The sequence below is a fragment of the Neoarius graeffei genome, chromosome 3 (assembly GCF_027579695.1).
Source record: "Neoarius graeffei isolate fNeoGra1 chromosome 3, fNeoGra1.pri, whole genome shotgun sequence".
NCBI classification, from domain to species: domain Eukaryota; kingdom Metazoa; phylum Chordata; class Actinopteri; order Siluriformes; family Ariidae; genus Neoarius; species Neoarius graeffei.
Window position 1 is genome coordinate 4,904,710 of NC_083571.1, and position 20,468 is coordinate 4,925,177.

General features: G+C 43.3%; 1 protein-coding gene across 1 annotated transcript in view; it reads left to right on the forward strand.

The window, feature by feature from the left end:
- Nucleotides 1–19,876, forward strand: part of ppp4r4 (protein phosphatase 4, regulatory subunit 4) — a 57,472-nt gene extending 37,596 nt beyond the window's left edge. Inside the window, exons 10-22 of the mRNA XM_060915770.1 lie at nucleotides 3,955–4,038; nucleotides 5,991–6,173; nucleotides 6,260–6,365; nucleotides 6,997–7,144; nucleotides 7,267–7,411; nucleotides 7,516–7,554; nucleotides 7,666–7,737; nucleotides 12,246–12,309; nucleotides 12,718–12,798; nucleotides 12,880–12,970; nucleotides 17,052–17,113; nucleotides 17,455–17,620; nucleotides 19,831–19,876. Of these exons, the coding sequence (XP_060771753.1) occupies nucleotides 3,955–4,038; nucleotides 5,991–6,173; nucleotides 6,260–6,365; nucleotides 6,997–7,144; nucleotides 7,267–7,411; nucleotides 7,516–7,554; nucleotides 7,666–7,737; nucleotides 12,246–12,309; nucleotides 12,718–12,798; nucleotides 12,880–12,970; nucleotides 17,052–17,113; nucleotides 17,455–17,620; nucleotides 19,831–19,876 (1,287 nt within the window). The remainder of the gene's footprint in view (nucleotides 1–3,954; nucleotides 4,039–5,990; nucleotides 6,174–6,259; nucleotides 6,366–6,996; nucleotides 7,145–7,266; nucleotides 7,412–7,515; nucleotides 7,555–7,665; nucleotides 7,738–12,245; nucleotides 12,310–12,717; nucleotides 12,799–12,879; nucleotides 12,971–17,051; nucleotides 17,114–17,454; nucleotides 17,621–19,830) is intronic.
- Nucleotides 19,877–20,468: the final 592 nt, after the last annotated feature.

Here is a 20,468-nt window from a genome sequence, read left to right on the forward strand (position 1 = left end):
CTGTATCTGAGTCTTCTGTCTGAGCCTGTATCTGAGCCTTCTGTCTGAGTCTGTATCTGAGCCTTCTGTCTGAGCCTGTATCTGAGTCTTCTGTCTGAGCCTGTATCTGAGCCTTCTGTCTGAGCCTGTATCTGAGCCTGTATCTGAGTCTGAGCCTGTATCTGAACCTTCTGTCTGAGTCTGTATCTGAGTCTGTATCTGAGTCTGAGCCTGTATCTGAGTCTTCTGTCTGAGTCTGTATCTGAGCCTTCTGTCTGAGTCTGTATCTGAGCCTGTATCTGAGTCTGAGCCTGTATCTGAACCTTCTGTCTGAGTCTGTATCTGAGCCTTCTGTCTGAGTCTGTATCTGAGCCTGTATCTGAGTCTGAGCCTGTATCTGAACCTTCTGTCTGAGCCTGTATCTGAGCCTTCTGTCTGAGTCTGTATCTGAGTCTGTATCTGAGTCTGAGCCTGTATCTGAGTCTTCTGTCTGAGTCTGTATCTGAGCCTTCTGTCTGAGTCTGTATCTGAGCCTGTATCTGAGTCTGAGCCTGTATCTGAACCTTCTGTCTGAGCCTGTATCTGAGCCTTCTGTCTGAGCCTGTATCTGAGCCTTCTGTCTGAGTCTGTATCTGAGCCTGTATCTGAGCCGTCTGTCTAAGTCTGTATCTGAGCCTTCTGTCTGAGTCTGTATCTGAGCCTGTATCTGAGTCTGAGCCTGTATCTGAACCTTCTGTCTGAGTCTGTATCTGAGTCTGTATCTGAGTCTGAGCCTGTATCTGAGCCTTCTGTCTGAGCCTGTATCTGAACCTTCTGTCTGAGCCTGTATCTGAACCTTCTGTCTGAGCCTGTATCTGAGCCTTCTGTCTGAGTCTGTATCTGAGTCTGAGCCTGTATCTGAGTCTTCTGTCTGAGCCTGTATCTGAGCCTTCTGTCTGAGCCTGTATCTGAGCCTGTATCTGAGCCTTCTGTCTGAGTCTGTATCTGAGCCTTCTGTCTGAGCCTGTATCTGAGTCTTCTGTCTGAGCCTGTATCTGAGCCTGTATCTGAGCCTTCTGTCTGAGTCTGTATCTGAGCCTTCTGTCTGAGTCTGTATCTGAGCCTTCTGTCTGAGTCTGTATCTGAGCCTGTATCTGAGTCTGAGCCTGTATCTGAACCTTCTGTCTGAGCCTGTATCTGAGCCTTCTGTCTGAGTCTGTATCTGAGTCTGTATCTGAGTCTGTATCTGAGTCTGAGCCTGTATCTGAGCCTTCTGTCTGAGTCTGTATCTGAGCCTTCTGTCTGAGTCTGTATCTGAGCCTGTATCTGAGTCTGAGCATGTATCTGAACCTTCTGTCTGAGCCTGTATCTGAGCCTTCTGTCTGAGCCTGTATCTGAGCCTTCTGTCTGAGTCTGTATCTGAGTCTGTATCTGAGTCTGAGCCTGTATCTGAGTCTTCTGTCTGAGCCTGTATCTGAGCCTTCTGTCTGAGCCTGTATCTGACCCTTCTGTCTGAGTCTGTATCTGAGCCTTCTGTCTGAGCCTGTATCTGAGCCTTCTGTCTGAGTCTGTATCTGAGTCTTCTGTCTGAGCCTGTATCTGAGCCTTCTGTCTGAGTCTGTAACTGAGCCTGTATCTGAGCCGTCTGTCTAAGTCTGTATCTGAGCCTTCTGTCTGAGTCTGTATCTGAGCCTGTATCTGAGTCTGAGCCTGTATCTGAACCTTCTGTCTGAGTCTGTATCTGAGTCTGTATCTGAGTCTGAGCCTGTATCTGAGTCTTCTGTCTGAGTCTGTATCTGAGCCTTCTGTCTGAGTCTGTATCTGAGCCTGTATCTGAGTCTGAGCCTGTATCTGAACCTTCTGTCTGAGCCTGTATCTGAGCCTTCTGTCTGAGTCTGTATCTGAGTCTGAGCCTGTATCTGAGTCTTCTGTCTGAGCCTGTATCTGAGCCTTCTGTCTGAGCCTGTATCTGAGCCTGTATCTGAGCCTTCTGTCTGAGTCTGTATCTGAGCCTTCTGTCTGAGCCTGTATCTGAGTCTTCTGTCTGAGCCTGTATCTGAGCCTTCTGTCTGAGTCTGTATCTGAGCCTTCTGTCTGAGCCTGTATCTGAGTCTTCTGTCTGAGCCTGTATCTGAGCCTTCTGTCTGAGTCTGTATCTGAGCCTTCTGTCTGAGCCTGTATCTGAGTCTTCTGTCTGAGCCTGTATCTGAGCCTTCTGTCTGAGCCTGTATCTGAGCCTGTATCTGAGCCTTCTGTCTGAGTCTGTATCTGAGCCTTCTGTCTGAGTCTGTATCTGAGCCTGTATCTGAGTCTGAGCCTGTATCTGAACCTTCTGTCTGAGCCTGTATCTGAGCCTTCTGTCTGAGTCTGTATCTGAGTCTGTATCTGAGTCTGAGCCTGTATCTGAGTCTTCTGTCTGAGTCTGTATCTGAGCCTTCTGTCTGAGTCTGTATCTGAGCCTGTATCTGAGTCTGAGCCTGTATCTGAACCTTCTGTCTGAGCCTGTATCTGAGCCTTCTGTCTGAGCCTGTATCTGAGCCTTCTGTCTGAGTCTGTATCTGAGTCTGTATCTGAGTCTGAGCCTGTATCTGAGTCTTCTGTCTGAGCCTGTATCTGAGCCTTCTGTCTGAGCCTGTATCTGAGCCTTCTGTCTGAGTCTGTATCTGAGCCTTCTGTCTGAGCCTGTATCTGAGCCTTCTGTCTGAGTCTGTATCTGAGTCTTCTGTCTGAGCCTGTATCCGAGCCTTCTGTCTGAGTCTGTAACTGAGCCTGTATCTGAGCCGTCTGTCTAAGTCTGTATCTGAGCCTTCTGTCTGAGTCTGTATCTGAGCCTGTATCTGAGTCTGAGCCTGTATCTGAACCTTCTGTCTGAGTCTGTATCTGAGTCTGTATCTGAGTCTGAGCCTGTATCTGAGTCTTCTGTCTGAGTCTGTATCTGAGCCTTCTGTCTGAGTCTGTATCTGAGCCTGTATCTGAGTCTGAGCCTGTATCTGAACCTTCTGTCTGAGCCTGTATCTGAGCCTTCTGTCTGAGTCTGTATCTGAGTCTGAGCCTGTATCTGAACCTTCTGTCTGAGCCTGTATCTGAGCCTTCTGTCTGAGCCTGTATCTGAGCCTTCTGTCTGAGCCTGTATCTGAGCCTTCTGTCTGAGTCTGTATCTGAGCCTTCTGTCTGAGTCTGTATCTGAGCCTGTATCTGAGTCTGAGCCTGTATCTGAACCTTCTGTCTGAGCCTGTATCTGAGCCTTCTGTCTGAGCCTGTATCTGAGCCTTCTGTCTGAGTCTGTATCTGAGTCTGAGCCTGTATCTGAACCTTCTGTCTGAGCCTGTATCTGAGCCTTCTGTCTGAGTCTGTATCTGAGTCTGTATCTGAGTCTGAGCCTGTATCTGAGTCTTCTGTCTGAGTCTGTATCTGAGCCTTCTGAGTCTGTATCTGAGCCTGTATCTGAGTCTCAGCCTGTATCTGAACCTTCTGTCTGAGTCTGTATCTGAGTCTGTATCTGAGGCTGAGCCTGTATCTGAGTCTTCTGTCTGTCTGTATCTGAGCCTTCTGTCTGAGTCTGTATCTGAGCCTGTATCTGAGTCTGAGCCTGTATCTGAGCCTTCTGTCTGAGTCTGTATCTGAGCCTGTATCTGAGTCTGAGCCTGTATCTGAGTCTTCTGTCTGAGCCTGTATCTGAGCCTTCTGTCTGAGCCTTCTGTCTGAGTGTGTATCTGAGCCTGTATCTGAGCCTTCTGTCTGAGTCTGTATCTGAGCCTGTATCTGAGTCTGAGCCTGTATCTGAGCCTGTATCTGAGCCTTCTGCCTGAGTCTGAGTCTGAGCCTGTATCTGAGTCTTCTGTCTGAGTCTGTATCTGAGTCTGTATCTGAGCCTGTATCTGAGCCTTCTGTCTGAGCCTCTGACTCTGTCTTAGTCTCTGTCTGAGCTTCTGACTCTGTGTCTGTCTCAGTTTGTGTCTGAGCCTCTGTCTGAGTCTGTGTCTGTGGTGTTTGCAGGTACTGGATGCTCTACTCAATCATCTCCAGGAGACATTGGAACTGGCAACATCCAGGGGAGAGGGAGCAGGACCTGAGAGCAAGGTGCCTCAACTAATTTACTCTACTAGGAATTATATACTACTACTACTACTACTACTACTAATAATAATAATAATAATAATAATAATAATAATAGTTCTACTACTAGTAAAACAACTCTTCCTTCTCCTACTAATTCTACTAAAGCTACTACTTGTCAGAATGCAGGCACTCACGGATGTAAGTGCAGGTGAGAGCGAGGATGCAAACAGGAAGTGTAGTCAAATCAGTAAGCAAACTCGTAGTCAGAAAGCATGCAGGGGTCTGTCAATCGGCAAACAGAACAGCAGAGAGCAGACTAAAGAGTTAAACGGGTAAACGTAGCAAAGGTTCAGGAAACTAGAGGCAGGCAGATAAGAAAGGCTCGGTATGACTGGGTAAACACAGAACGATACTTCACACTGAACGTGTGTGAGAGAGAGAGGCTTAAGTAGCACTGCTGATTAACAGTTAACGACAGTCAGCTGAACTTAATAAGAGGGAGACGGGGCGCTGTGAACTTTGGGCGTTGTAGTCTTGGGAAGCCATGTTTATAGTTTGGTTAGAGTTTTGACTCACAATGCCATTACTGACAACTACTACTATTACTACTATTACTACTGACACTACTACTATTATTACTACCACTGACACTACTACTGTTATTACTACCACTGACACTACTACTATTATTACTACTACTGACACTACTACTACTACTATTACTACTGCTGACACTACTACTACTATTACTACTGCTGACACTACTACTACTGACACTACTACTACTACTACTACTATCACTACTGCTGACACTATTATTACTGACACTACTACTATTATTACTACTACTGACACTACTACTACTATTACTACTGCTGACACTACTACTACTGACACTACTACTACTACTACTACTACTACTACTACTACTACTACTGACACTACTACTACTATTACTCCTACTGACTCTACTACTATTATTACTGCTATTGACACTACTACTACTAGTGACACTACTACTACTATTACTGCTACTGACACCACCATTACTACTATTACTACTACTGACACTACTGCTACTGATACTACTACCACTACTACTACTACTACTATTACTATTACTGCCACTACTACTGCCACTACGACTACCATTACTCCCACTGACTCTACTACTACTATTACTACTACTGACACTACTACCATTACTCCTTCTGACTCTACTACCATTATTACTACTATTACTACCACTACTACTGACACTACTACTACTACTATTACTATTACTACCACTACTACTGACACTACGACTACCATTACTCCCACTGACTCTACTACTACTATTACTACTACTGACACTACTACTACTGTATTACTACTACTGACACTACCACTATTACTCCTACTGACTCCACTACTATTATTACTACTATTGACACTACTACTACTCCTACTACTGACACTACTACTACTATTACTACTACTGATACCACCATTACTGCTATCACTACTACTGACACTACTGCTACTGACACTACTACTGCTACTATTACTCCTACTGACTTTACTACTATTATTACTACTATTGACACTACTACTACTACTACTAGTGACACTACTACTACTACTACTGACACCACCATTGCTACTATTACTACTATTGACACTACTGCTACTGACACTACTACTACTACTACTATTACTCCTACTGACACTGCCACCACTACTGACACTACTACTACTATTACTCCTACTGACTCTACTACTGTTATTACTACTACTGACACTACTATTACTACTACTGACACTACTACTACTACTACTACTGACACTACTACTACTACTTGAACAACTTTCCTCTTCCCTCTAAGTCTACTTAAACTACTATGACTAATAATAATGCTGCTACTGGTTCTATTACTCCTACTACAACTAATACTAATACTACTATTTTTCCTTCTCCTCCTCCTTTTCAGCAGGTGAACGTTCCTGACCTGGTTCCTGCGCTGGTGGGTGCTGAGCAGAAGGCGGCGTCCTCACTGCGCTGGCGTGTCCATGAGAAGCTGCTGCAGCGTTACTCCTGTCTGCCTCGCGTCATCTCCGGAGACCACATCTACTTCCGCTTCCTGCAGAGGATGTTCAGCATCATCACTACTAATGTGAGACACACACACACACACACACACACACACACACCTGGCACATACAGGAGATATAAGCCTCTTTTCCCCTCCTGTGTGTGTAGAATGTTTTACCGGTGCAGAGGGAAGCAGCCCGGACGCTGTGCGTGTTTCTGCGCTACAACCGTAAGCAGGAACACAGGCAGGAGATCATCAGCAAAATAATGCAGGGTGAGCGAGTGTTACAGTCACATGGGAATTAATACACACTAGGAGGTGTGAAGTTTAAACTGAATGTCTTTTAATGCTTTTAAACAACATTTGGGTGTAAAATTTTTGAGATCTTATAAATTTAGGGAGATCATATCAATCTGATAATAACAATAATTAACATGAGGCTGAATTAATTGTTTGTTTGTCATTTCCAAAATATTTAAGGACTTTTAATCCTTAGATAACAATTCATACCGATTTCACTTCTGTTTAGATTGTTAGTTCTTCTTCCTTCTTCTTCCACCTTCTTTTTCTTCTTCTTCCCTTGTCTTTTTCTTGTTCTCTTCTTTTTCTTCTTCCTGCTTCTTCTTCCCTTGTCTTCTTCCTTCATCTTCTTTTTCTTCTTCTTCTTCTTTTTCATCTTCCTTCTTCTTCTTCTTCCCTCATCATCTTCTTCTTCCCTCAGCTTCTTCCCTCTTCTTCTTCTTCTTCATCTTCTGTTTTGTCTTCTTCTTCTTCCCTCATCATGTTCTTCTTGACTATTATGACTATTGTCATGCTATTTTAATATTTTCCTATTGTACATATTGACTAAACGTAATTACATTGAATGTTATTCTTTACTATCTATATTTTTACCTTATTTAAGAGCTAGCGCAAGGGCGGAGTTACTGGAACCGGTTACGGTTTCTGGACCTGTGTGACATCGCTATTGATCTCTTCTCGAAATCCTATTTCTGTAAACACTTCCTCCTGCAAGCGCTGGAGCTCATCTCCGACCCCGTGGCTAACGTCAGGTGACCTCTACATCTGCACCTCGATCACATAACCCCCTGCTGTAACTCTACCCACAGTGCATCGTGTTCATTATTCTTCTGAACGAGGATTAAAGTGTCTGTGTGTAACTGACCGTGTGCAGGTATAAACTGTGCTACATGCTGCCCAGGCTCAGGTCCACCATCCGGCTACCTGCAGATAAACATCTGCTCCAGCAGCTGGAGTTCTGTGTCAGAAAACTGCTCTGTCGCGAGAAGGACAAAGATGTTGTAGCCACCGTGCGCAAGGTGAGACACATTCTCACTTGCGCTTCTCTTAATAAGCAAGAATACAAAAATAATCACATTCCAAAAAAAAAAAAAACAACGTAAAACATTTTTTTTTTTCTCAGACAGTCCTGGAGTTGGACAAAATGGACATCACGGAACCGGTATGTATTGATTTGATTGATTATTTTTTTTATTTCTCTCGAACCTGTTCATGCTTTTATCAGAGAGTATTTGAGTGTTGTGAGATCTTAGAGGATTTTTCACTCTGGCAGTATCATAAAAGGCATGAAAGAGACCTGCTGGACCAAAAGAAGGAGAAGGAGGAGACCTTACTGCTGGAAATGGTGAGAGCTCACTCGTGTAGAAGAATAAAAGTGAGCTGTTACGGGGTTTGTTTTGATGACAAATGCACCGTTCTCTTCTAGAGAATCACAGGCTGGATTATCAAAGCGTTACGTAAGCAGGTATTATTTGATCAGGACAGTACACACTCGGGAATAATCCAATCCCATTAGTCCAATGGCAAGTAGGCAGAAACAGTTTAGTGACCAATAACATACCGTATCAATGCCTCCTCTGATACGTGCTCATGGACTTAACTGGGATCATGTGTCTTGGATCCACACAAAATAACTCAGTGTTGAAGGAGGTGGGTTTGCAAAATGATAAACCAGAAGGTCAAGGGCGTAGGAGCTCATCCGTCCTGCCATCAAACCAACCACAATGACCAAAACATTGAACACAACTGAAATGTGACGATGTGAGAGAGGACCAACGTCCACAACAAACTGTTTACAACAAAGGACTAAATTTTGTTCCCTGAGGAAAGCTCTATCCAAAACAGCGATCAGAACTGAATTCGCAGAAATGTCTGAAGTTGACCTGGTTACTAATTTGTTAGCAAAAAATTGACAAAACACGACCAAGTTTTGTGCAGAAGGTCGAGTTCTTTCAAATAAAACAATCCGATCTGAAATCCACTGAGAACTGAAGGAGGAGACACGATTTAACTGAAAATAAACAAATTGTTTACAACAGGAAAATCAACAAACAAACGACCAAGTTTTAAGGGAAGATCGACCCAAAACATCGATCAGAACTGGAATCAGGTGAGAACTGTGAGAGGAGATAAAATTCGAGTGAAAAGTCCGAAAACTCATTAAGTTGACATAATTAGCAGCTCGTTAGCAAAAATTTGACAAAACGATGACCAGGTTTTGTGCAGAATATCTAGTTCTTTCAAATGAAACAATCAGTGGAAGGTTTCCCAAAAACCTCTTAAAGGAAACTGAAGTCATTTTTAAACTTGCTTTATTTCTTAATTAACGTGTTATTCAGTGACGTTTTCGGTTTTAGTAACCTTATATCGTGACTTGTATTGGCAACTAACTGCAATTAAATATTATACTTATCGGCCTATTCGGTTTTTAGCCGTGTTGAATTTAGTTCGTTTGGTCCACGGCAGGCGTTGCTTATCCGCGCGATCTTCACGAGACTTGTGCAAGACTTTGAAACGTGAAGTGTCAGCCAGGTGTCAGTGCCGCCATTTTGAAAACTGTTTTCCCAACGAAGTATTGCACAAAAACGAGTTTAAATGACGATTACTGATGACTTTTTTCAAACTTTCCTGATGGCTATCAAAACAAACAAAACTTCCGTGTCAGCTTCCATCCTACGATGTCTCGCACAGGTCTCAACGAATCTCATTTACGGCCGTTGCTTTGACATATGGACTGATATATTACAGAGCATATTTCAAACACTCAACTTGCTATAGCAGTGACAAAACACGGTAGCGATCAAAAATGCATTCCGATATTTAATAAAATGAGAAATAGAACTTTGATAATAAAAAAAAAATTGCCTTCAGTTCTCCTTAACGCTAAGAGCGTCTTAACTAGAAGAGAGAGAGAGAGAGAGAGTGAGCGTTCATTGTGCTGCTCGCTCTACCGTTTAAAGATGATCTTTGTGCTGCGATGCTTTTGGGAAACCCAGACCAGAACTGAAATCCAGTGAGAACTGAGGGAGGAAATACAATTTAACTGAAAATAAACAAAGCTGTAAACAAATTGTTTGCAACAGGAAAATCAACAAATAAACAACCAAGTTTTGTTCTTCAAGACAAGATCGGAACTGGAATCGGATGAGAAATCGGAGAGATAGAATTCTAGTGAGAGGCCTGGAAAATTTGTTAATTTGGCCTAATTAGTAACTTGTTAGCAAAAAATTTGGCAAAACAATTCTGCGGAGTGATGAGTTGTTTCAAGCAAAACAGTCAGAACGGAAATTCGTGGAGAAGATACAATTTAACTGAATAGTGGACGACGGAAGGACGCCATGGCAACAGCTCATTGGCCTTATGGACAAGTCAAGTCAAAGTCCCTCTTGTGCCAGAATCTGGTCTTCCCAGGCAGTCTCCTGTCCCAGTACTAACCAGGGTGCAGCGCTGATCCCTGTTTCTTAGCCCTTAGCCTCTCGCCTATACAGCTGGAGTTACAGTGGGGGGCGGGGGTGGGGTCCTCTGGTAACCGCGAGAGTTTGACTTCCCTACTTGCATCGGTATTGCAGCGTGGCTTGCCAGACGGTAGTAGGTACCAGTTTTATGATGGTCTTTGGTATGACCCGACTGCGAATAGAACTCACGATCTCCCGGTCAAGAGGCGGACACGCTAACCACTAGGCCAACTCGTGATCACCTTACAGACAGATGAGCTAATAATTAGGGATTTTTTTGAAAGCGGCATCAAATATTTAGGGTGCTCATGAACAGTTACATTATTAGAACTTTTTTTTTTTAGTAGCGTATGAGTTTACGGCCCTTCACTAGTTTATTGCTCCATTTTTTTTTTGCCCCCTAGTGGAATAACAGAGACTGTTTAATGAGCCAGATTAGAACCTTTTATCGGGTCTGTACTGACCCTGGGCTGTGTGTTTGATGCCCTGGTATAATATCAGCAGTAGACACTCACTGGCCACTTTAATAGGAACTTGTTGATTCTAAAGTCCCTGTTCTCGGCTGCATGAATGGAACCCAACACGTTCTTCTGTTTTCTGTTGCACGCTGAGATGCTTTTCTGCTCGCCACGGCTGTAAAGAGTGATTATATGAGTTACTATATCCTTCCTGGCAAAAAAGAAAGCTCAAACCACCTCAAATCTGTCCATTTTCTGATCTCTGACCCTCTCTTATCGACAAGGCGTTGGTTTACTTTCTATCCACAGAACTGTCGCTCACTCACTCAACTCAGTGTTTTTTGTTTTCCGCACCATTCTGTCTGTGTAAACTCTAGAGACTGTTGTGTGTGAAAACCCCAGGAGAAGATCAGCAGTTTCTGAAATACTCAAACCAGTCCAAAAAAAAAAAAAGATCTAAAATAAAAGCAGAACGATACAGTATGGCGTTTTCCACGCAGCTCTTTTACACAAGACTTGAAAGTTGAAATGCAAAATGTATATTTACACTACCGTTCAAAAGTTTGGGGTCACCCAGACAATTTTGTGTTTTCCATGAAAAGTCACACTTTTATTTACCACCATAAGTTGTAAAATGGGGGCGGCATGGTGGTGTAGTGGTTAGCGCTGTCGCCTCACAGCAAGAAGGTCCGGGTTCGAGCCCCGTGGCCGGCGAGGGCCTTTCTGTGCGGAGTTTGCATGTTCTTCCCGTGTCCGCGTGGGTTTCCTCCGGGTGCTCCGGTTTCCCCCACAGTCCAAAGACATGCAGGTTAGGTTAACTGGTGACTCTAAATTGACCGTAGGTGTGAATGTGAGTGTGAATGGTTGTCTGTGTCTATGTGTCGGCCCTGTGATGACCTGGCGACTTGTCCAGGGTGTACCCCGCCTTTCGCCCGTGGTCAGCTGGGATAGGCTCCAGCTTGCCTGCGACCCTGTAGAAGGATAAAGCGGCTAGAGATAATGAATGAATGAATGAATGAAGTTGTAAAATGGGGGCGGCATGGTGGTGTAGTGGTTAGCGCTGTCGCCTCACAGCAAGAAGGTCCGGGTTCGAGCCCCGTGGCCGGCGAGGGCCTTTCTGTGCGGAGTTTGCATGTTCTCCCCGTGTCCGCGTGGGTTTCCTCCGGGTGCTCCGGTTTCCCCCACAGTCCAAAGACATGCAGGTTAGGTTAACTGGTGACTCTAAATTGAGCGTAGGTGTGAATGTGAGTGTGAATGGTTGTCTGTGTCTATGTGTCAGCCCTGTGATGACCTGGCGACTTGTCCAGGGTGTACCCCGCCTTTCGCCCGTAGTCAGCTGGGATAGGCTCCAGCTTGCCTGCGACCCTGTAGAACAGGATAAAGCGGCTACAGATAATGAGATGAGAAGTTGTGAAATGAATAGAAAATATAGTCAAGACATTTTTCTGGCCATTTTGAGCATTTAATCGACCCCACAAATGTGATGCTCCAGAAACTCAATCTGCTCAAAGGAAGGTCAGTTTTATAGCTTCTCTAAAGAGCTCAACTGTTTTCAGCTGTGCTAACATGATTGTACAAGGGTTTTCTAATCATCCATTAGCCTTCTGAGGCAATGAGCAAACACATTGTACCATTAGAACACTGGAGTGAGAGTTGCTGGAAATGGGCCTCTATACACCTATGGAGATATTGCACCAAAAACCAGACATTTGCAGCTAGAATAGTCATTTACCACATTAGCAATGTATAGAGTGGATTTCTGATTAGTTTAAAGTGATCTTCATTGAAAAGAACAGTGCTTTTCTTTCAAAAATAAGGACATTTCAAAGTGACCCCAAACTTTTGAACGGTAGTGTATGTAAAGAAACAAAGTGTTTCTCGCCAGAGCAGTCAATTATATCAGAGTAAACAATCCACAGGAACTTTTTTTCAATCCACAGGAACTGCTAGAACGTCAGCAGAGTGAAGCGAAACTGACTGGAGAGAAGCACAGTGAAAAAAAAAGTAAGCATCCGACACCCATTTCGGATCATCCATTACAGTAAAATAATCAACAGTGAGCCGAGTTACTGTTCCCACACTAAAGTTCATTATTTTACGATTATAGAAAAGCACATCTTAAAGTTTTTTTTTTTGCTCCTCCTACTTGCTAAGAAGTATAATTTTTTATTTATTAAAGTTCTTCTCACGTAATATTAAAGCAGCTATAAACAAAACTTAAAGTTCCAGCTTTACCTCTGACACTGGAGACTCCTTACATAAATGTTACATAAATAAACGTCTCTTTACAGAAAGCTTAACGATAACGTACTCAAACACGTTTTCATTAAATGAATACATTATTATAGACCTATGGCTTGTGACCAATCAGAACAGAGTGGTGTCAGAGTAATGCTCTGATGTTCTGTCCAGGACGAGACAGCAAAGCAGGACTGTCTGGTACCAAAGGCATGTCAGAGTCCAGATCCGGAGCCACCCTGTCCGCATCTGCTGGTTAGTGTGATCTCTGGTAGAAGGAGGATGTTGTATCGAATGTTATGATGATGATGATGATGATGATGCCGATGATTTCAGGTAAGGAGATGCGGAGAGCCAAACTGGCTCGCAGTCGTTCCCTCAGTAGCCACCCGAGCACCCCGAAAATGTCCAACTCTGATAAAACCCTGTGAGTAGAACAGTTTCTTGACCAGTTCCATGATGAAAGTATAATTAATTAAGTGGAGCTTGATAAATTAGCGACTGATAATCCAAACACAGCGTCATACTTTCAAATCAAAGAAAGGTCATGATATCATGATAATTGGCTGCATTTATCTTCCCCTTTAAACACTATGTTCTGTTCTGAAATATATATTTTTTCCAGTATAAAGTCGAACATACAGTAAATCCAACGATCGTTAACATTTCGGGACATTCCTCTACAATAGAGATTCAAGTAATGCGGCTTATAAGGTTTATTATTCGATCCACATTCACTGGATATGAGCAATCTGAATGGCTACTCTACTACTAGGATATCAGCTCATATAGATGACTTGCAACCACGTGATCAAAATGTGCTACGTCATGAGCGTCCTCCATGGTGGTGGATATACAAAGCAACTCGGACGACAGCCGCTGAAAGCGTGTCTGTAAGCGATGCTGAATTTTCTCATGATTACGACGATTTGAACGCTCGAGCGAAGATTCAATACAAAGAGAAGATGTAGTTTTGACCCGCATTATTTTAAAAAGTCAGACTTTTCTGAAGATAAGACGCTTCTACTGACCATCGAGTACCCAGATATCACGTTCTACTGTATCTGGTTCGGCTGCTGAAGACTCCAGTCCGACCTTGGACGAAACATAGCCCATGTTCTGATTGGGTGCCCAGTCTGGATTGTTTCTATCGTATAATTTTGCTGGCGCTCCTCGAAGCGAAATGCTAATACACGTGTTAAAATTATAACAACGACCGAGTGAACCACGACAATAGAACGCTCATTTTATAGCAAAATTCTAGCAACACGAAATAAAATTCTTCCATGAGATTATCGAGAAAGCTTTTGAATCTCACCTGAGATAAAATAATCACCGTAAACACGAGCTGTTTTGGTTTTAGTCTCTGTTAGATCAGCCCTGCCGATGTTGTTCAGCCGCGCTCATCTCCTCTCCGTACTGAGCCTCAGAGTTTCCTCGCCCTCTTTCCCAATCACGGACGCAATTCTAAAAAATCGGATCACGAGTCCTGTTGTGACCACAACCATATGTGGCAGATCACAGAATCCAGGGACACATGTCGGCCCGGGGGCATTTTGAGTTATTGACAGATTCAGAAAGTACAGTTTCTAAGCTTTCCAATGATGCCTTCCATGTGGAGATCTGACAATATTTGAAGAATGTGTGGCCTTTTGAAAGTGTATACTTCTTAAAACAGGAAAGGGAGAAAATCGCCCTCAAAGTTTTCCATCTCAGCTACTCTGGGGCTACGTTTACACTAGACCGTATCTGTCTCGTTTTCTTCGCGGACGCACTGTCCGTTTACATTAACCCCCCTGAAAAAGCGGGGAAACGGGAATCCGCCAGCGTCCACGTATTCAATCTAGATCGTATCAGCTCCGGTGCTGTGTAAACATTGAGAATACGCGAATACGCTGTGCTGAGCTCTAGCTGGCGTCTCATTGGACAACGTCACTGTGACATCCACCTTCCTGATTCGCTGGCGTTGGTCATGTGACGCGACTGCTGAAAAACGGTGCAGACTTCCGCCTTGTATCACCTTTCATTAAAGAGTATAAAAGTATGAAAATACTGCAAATACTGATGCAAATACTGCCCATTGTGTAGTTATGATTGTCTTTAGGCTTGCCATCCTTCCACTTGCAAGTAATAAGTGATCTGCGCTGGGATCACACACACAGCGGCTCAGTCCCGAATCGTGGCTTGTTCACTTCACTCGCGCGCTCTGTGAGCTGCGCAGGGCCGGAGTGCGCACCCTCCAGAGGGCACTCGCTGTTCAGGGCGGAGTGATTTGGAGCGCAGGATGCCTGCGGAGCCGAGCGTATCCGCGTATTGGTGTTGCTGTGTGCACGGCTAACGGTTTTAGTGTCAACGCGAATCGTTTTAAGAACGTTAATCTGATGATCCGCTGATTCGACGTAATGTAAACGTAGCCTGGGTGTAGGGCGGGCACATAATGGTGCTCATTTGCATGACATTAAGGAAAGCCCTACCCCCTACGAGCTAGCACAATACTACTTTCATGTAAACAAAGATCACCACGTCAATTTTCCTTCCATGCAAAGTATGCCCAACACAATTATGAAGTACAAAAATAAGTCCTAAAGTATACTTTAACGTTTTGTGGTTGAAAAATTACTCACACCGTAAGAAAGAAAGATAGCACGATGATGACACAACTAACACAACACTAGTTTCATGTAAAGCCTCAGTCACAACCGGCCGTACAGTACGCGCTCCTACAGCCGGTCTACACGCAAGAAACGCACGGAGAGCGCGCATGAAACGCACGAGAGCGCGCGTGTGAAAAGCATGAGAGCGCGCGTGTGTGACGTGCTGATTTTCGAGCCGCAGACCGGCCGCAGAGGTTCTTTGTCATGTCAAACAAACTCTACGGGCGCTTATGTTTTTTTCAGGTTGCAAGACAAACTTACGGCCAACGCGCGTCTTTCTCCGTGAACAAAAAAAAACCGCAGCAATTTGGGAAACGCCAAAAATCGCACGGCCAAAAAATCGTACGTCCGGTTGTGACCTAGGCTTAACCAAACCACAACACTCTCCGTTACATGCAAAAATAACCACACAGCCTTAGATTAATAAACTCACCCCATCAGAAAGAGAAACGGCGCCTTGCACACACCAATGCCTCCGATGGAATGTAATCCTAGAACGGTCCGTGTATCATCCGATCATTCAGGTATTCCATTCAATCTGGAAAACGAGGTTGCGGTTTTTTTTGCTAGAAATGGTGATCTCTGATGTAAATACCGTGTGTCTGTTTGCTTCGCGGTGTTTCAGCTCCTCTGCGCTCTGTTTAGCTTCCTCATTCCATAATGAAATCACACGCCTGTATGCAGTTAAGTAGCCACGAGCTCAGCTCGTATCATACAGCTGATTCGCGGAAAAAAAAACAAATGACTTAAATCATCATGTGAATGGCCCATATGGTAATTTACCCACACCCCCCAGCAGGCTACAGTCCTGACAAAAACGAGACAATTTGCAACAAAAAATGTATGCTTTTCCAACAAAACAATCTATTATCTGAAATACTGATTGCATTCGTCAAGATCTCAACTTGCACATGATGGAAAAAAACAAAAATCACAAATTAAAAAAAAAAATGCTTCTTTTGCGATTATCTCGGATTCGTTTCAGCCGACATGCGTCCCTGGATTCGGTGAGGGGTCACATATACAGTGCAAAGATATGGCGTAGCTAAAAGAACGCTTAAAGCAGTGGAAAAACAAAGAGACTCGCACACGCATGACTGTGTTTTGTCTGGAATGACGCTTGACCCCGCATTAGTATTTATATCCACCAACATGGCCGACATCCGGGTTTCTATTTTGCTTTGACGTCACTTCCAAGTCAAGGATACCGTGAGGAGAGCAAAACAAAATGGCGGCGCGTGTTGCTGAACCAACCGAGGACGAAATAAAAACTGTACTCGAAAACAAAACCCCAAAAAGACTTATTATTATCACATTTTTCACAAATTGCTCCTGTCATTTCGCCGGCTTGTTTACATTCTAAGCGGAAATGACGTATGATGTTTTGTATAAATAAAAATAAATAAAATAAAATAAATAAAAATGCAAAATGGAAAATTATTCCACTCAATCTCATCGTACGCTGATTATAGCCGCTATCAGCTCATGTACGACTCGATTTCATGGAATGACTGTTAAATATAATTATAATTGACGTGTCTATCATAATGACACATAAACTGAAATACGGTATATCAGGAAACAGCTTTTCACAGACATGCGGCATGACGTCCTGGTGAAGTGGGTGGAGCTTAAATCTGTATTCACAGTTACTAAGCTTCAGATATCGCAGTGGCCACAACTAGACCAAAACAAAACCAGCGACATTATTTTCTGACGAGTTTTGAGCAACATAATGACCAAAATGACCGTTTCTAGCTGTCATGTCCTGCCTTAAAGACTGGACTCAGTGTCATAATAAGACTCATTACGTGTCAAACAGTTCATTAACACGCAATTTGTACTCTTCCATAGAAAAGTGAAGGAATCAGGAACTTGTCCTGGATCAGGGAAGAGCTCCATAATAACAATGAATGGTAATTATTATTATTTTTTTCCTCAATGAGTAACTCATTATATTATAAAACATGTTAATGAAAATGAGAACGTTGCGGCGATTTGTGTGTGTTTCATTTTAGCCACCAATATTTCTGAGGGAACGTAAAATATTTTTGGATTTTTTCAAAAATCCGTATAATGCTCAAGCTTTAGGTTTGTACCTTGAAAAGTGTTGCTATGTGTAACTGAAGTGGAAACGTCTGGGTAGTGTGCACCAAGCATCGTCTATACGTTCCTACATTTCCGCCCGCCTGCATCACAGAAGCCGATTCTGCAGTCTAACAGCCTTCCTTCATGTCTGAACGTCCTTGTCCCCTAGATGATGCCCTGAGACCCCATCATTTTGTGGCATCCTCATCCACGTCGCTGTCCCAGACTCCCTCCACCTCGTCCATGCCCGTGCTGATCCGCAGCAACACGAGTAGCTCTGTAGAGCATCGCAGCAGCAACAGCAGCAAAGACGCACAGTCCAGAAAACTCTCCATGTACGTCTCAACACTGTAGAGAAAATGCATTCAGCCTCAGAAGTAGGTTCTAACTGACAACAACAACAGTACGTCTGGTTCATAAAGAGAACGCAAGGTTTCAGTCCCGGTCATGCTAGAAATGGGTGTGGTCAGAGCTTGTGCAGGTTTGGATGGGTGTGGTCAGAGTTTCTGCAGGTATCGATGGGCATAGTCAGGTTTCAATGGGTGTAGTCAGAGTTTGGATGGGCGTGGTCATGGTTTGGATGGGCATAATCAGGTTTGGATGGGCATGGTCAGGTTTGGAAGGGCATAGTCAGAGTTTGAATGGGCATGGTCATGGCTTGGATGGGCATATTCAGGTTTGGATGGGCGTGGTTATGGTTTGGATGGGTGTAGTCAGAGTTTGGATGGGCGTGATCATGGTTTCTGCAGGTTTGGATGGGCATAGCCAGAGTTTCTGCAGGTTTTTATGGGTGTAGCCAGAGTTTTGATGGGCGAAGCCAGAGTTCCTGCAGGTTTAGATGGGCATGGTCAGGTTTGGATGGGCATGGTCAGGTTTGGAAGGGCATAGTCAGAGTTTGAATGGGCGTGGTCATGGTTTGAATGGGCATGGTCATGGCTTGGATGGGCATATTCAGGTTTGGATGGGCATGGTTATGGTTTGGATGGGTGTAGTCAGAGTTTGGATGGGCGTGATCATGGTTTCTGCAGGTTTGGATTGGCATAGCCAGAGTTTCTGCAGGTTTTTATGGGTGTAGCCAGAGTTTTGATGGGCGAAGCCAGAGTTCCTGCAGGTTTAGATGGGCATGGTCAGGTTTGGATGGGTGTAGTCAGAGTATCTGCAGGAGTGGATGGGCGTAGCCAGAGTTTCTGCAGGTTTTGATGGGTGGAGTTAGAGATTTGGCAGGTTTGGATGGACATGGTCAGAGTTTCTCCAGGTTTTGAAGGGCATAATCAAAGTTTCTGCAGGTTTGGATGGGCGGAGACAGAGTTTCTCCAGGTTTTGAAGGGCATAATCAAAGTTTCTGCAGGTTTGGATGGGCGGAGACAGAGTTTCTCCAGGTTTTGAAGGGCATAATCAAAGTTTCTGCAGGTTTGGATGGGCATGGTTAGAGTTTCTACAGGTTTTGATGGGTGGAGTCAGGTTTGGATGAGCGTAGTCAGGTTTTGATGGCCGTAGTCAGATTTTCTGCAGGTGAGCATGGGCATGGTCAGAGTTTCTACAGGTTTTGAAGGGTATAATCAAAGTTTTTGCAAGTTTTGATGGGCGGAGTCAGTTTCTGCAGGTTTGGATGGGTGTAGTCAATTTCTGTGGGGGCGGTGCTTGGTCAGCAGTACATGTTAAAAGTAAAAGTATGTTAAAGTTTTGTTTTACTGGGAATTGTTCATTCTACTGGAAAAGCTATTCATTTTACAAATACAAAATAATAAATAAGGAATAAAACATTTGCCTGCTATTATAGGAAAACATTCAGTGATGAATATACTCTTACATACCCAAAGTTTTTATTTTCTTATAGCAGCACGTCCCCAAGTACTTTATTCCTCTTTTACAACAGCAATTTACCAACAATTGCAATATTGATAAAATTAATGTTATCTTTATCCATTTACGGTTACATTTCATGTCTGAGAAACAGGTTACTTCCTCCTATAAAGTTAGTTCCTAATCTATAAACAGTCATTTTTCGCTCCATCAGAGTAAGAGTAAGGCATTGTTCTCATGCTTTCAAGAGGCCAGCGGCAGTTCTGAGCATGATGCTAACAACACCGTGCTTCACAGGTGCTCTCAGTGTGTATTTATAACAAGATCACATGACACTCTACTCAACTACTTATATGACTTCTGATGGCAATCAGAATTAATTTCGCAACACACAGAACAATTATTTAGGTGAATACTTATGCAACTGCAACTTTTTTTACTTAGAAATAATTTTGGAGAGTATTTTTATTCTTACCGATTTTTTTTCCCCCTGTTCAATATTATGGCAAGTTTTATGTAGAATTAGGATATATAAATAATCCCAGTGAAATCCATTTCATTTCCAGGTTGTAGCAATATGAAATGTGTGAAAGTTTAAGGTGGGGGGGGAGTAATGCAAATAATTGGTCGTCTTATTGTTTTGGGTTATACAAATGTTGGCATTAGGAATGTTGTAAGACGTGCCGTCTCGAAGAAGTATTGTGATTTTTTTTCTTTTTTTGTTCCTTGATGTATATGTTAGACAAAGGAAATCTAACTCGTTTGGTATGCAGTCTGGAAGGGAATGATGTCCCATTCAGGTGGGGGGACACTGGCATGGAGCCTGAAGGAGAACCAGATGGTGATACGTTTGTCTTCAGGATGCTGCGTTCATCCCTCATTCCTCCTCTGGAGCAGAACCAGCTGAACTCTCATGCTCAGGCTGTGGAGAAGGAAAAAAAAATGGAGGCACCAGGATTCTTCTCACAAGTAAACATTGATCCATCTCTGCCTTATTCCACACCAAATCTTGTATCATTTGTCCAAAAAAAAAAAAATAGACAAAGAGTAATAGGTAATATGATGTATTTTATTTATTGAGTCATTTATTTTGATTTTTTTTTCCTTTTTGTATTATAGCATGCTTTGCAGAATCTTTGTTTTATAATATTTTCTGACTTGCTAGGATAAAAAGTGTGTATTTTTATGACTGAGCGCCACCTTTAGGAGTTCTGGGACTCTCCATTTCCACCAGTGAGATTGTTCCTGGTGCTTTAAAGCACCCGAGTGATTCACGCCAACACAGAACCCAAACAATAAAGCCCATGGTGAACACCACTCATGACTTTTTGACGTTTTTGAAGACTTTCTGTATGAATTATTGGAGAGTTTTACACAGAG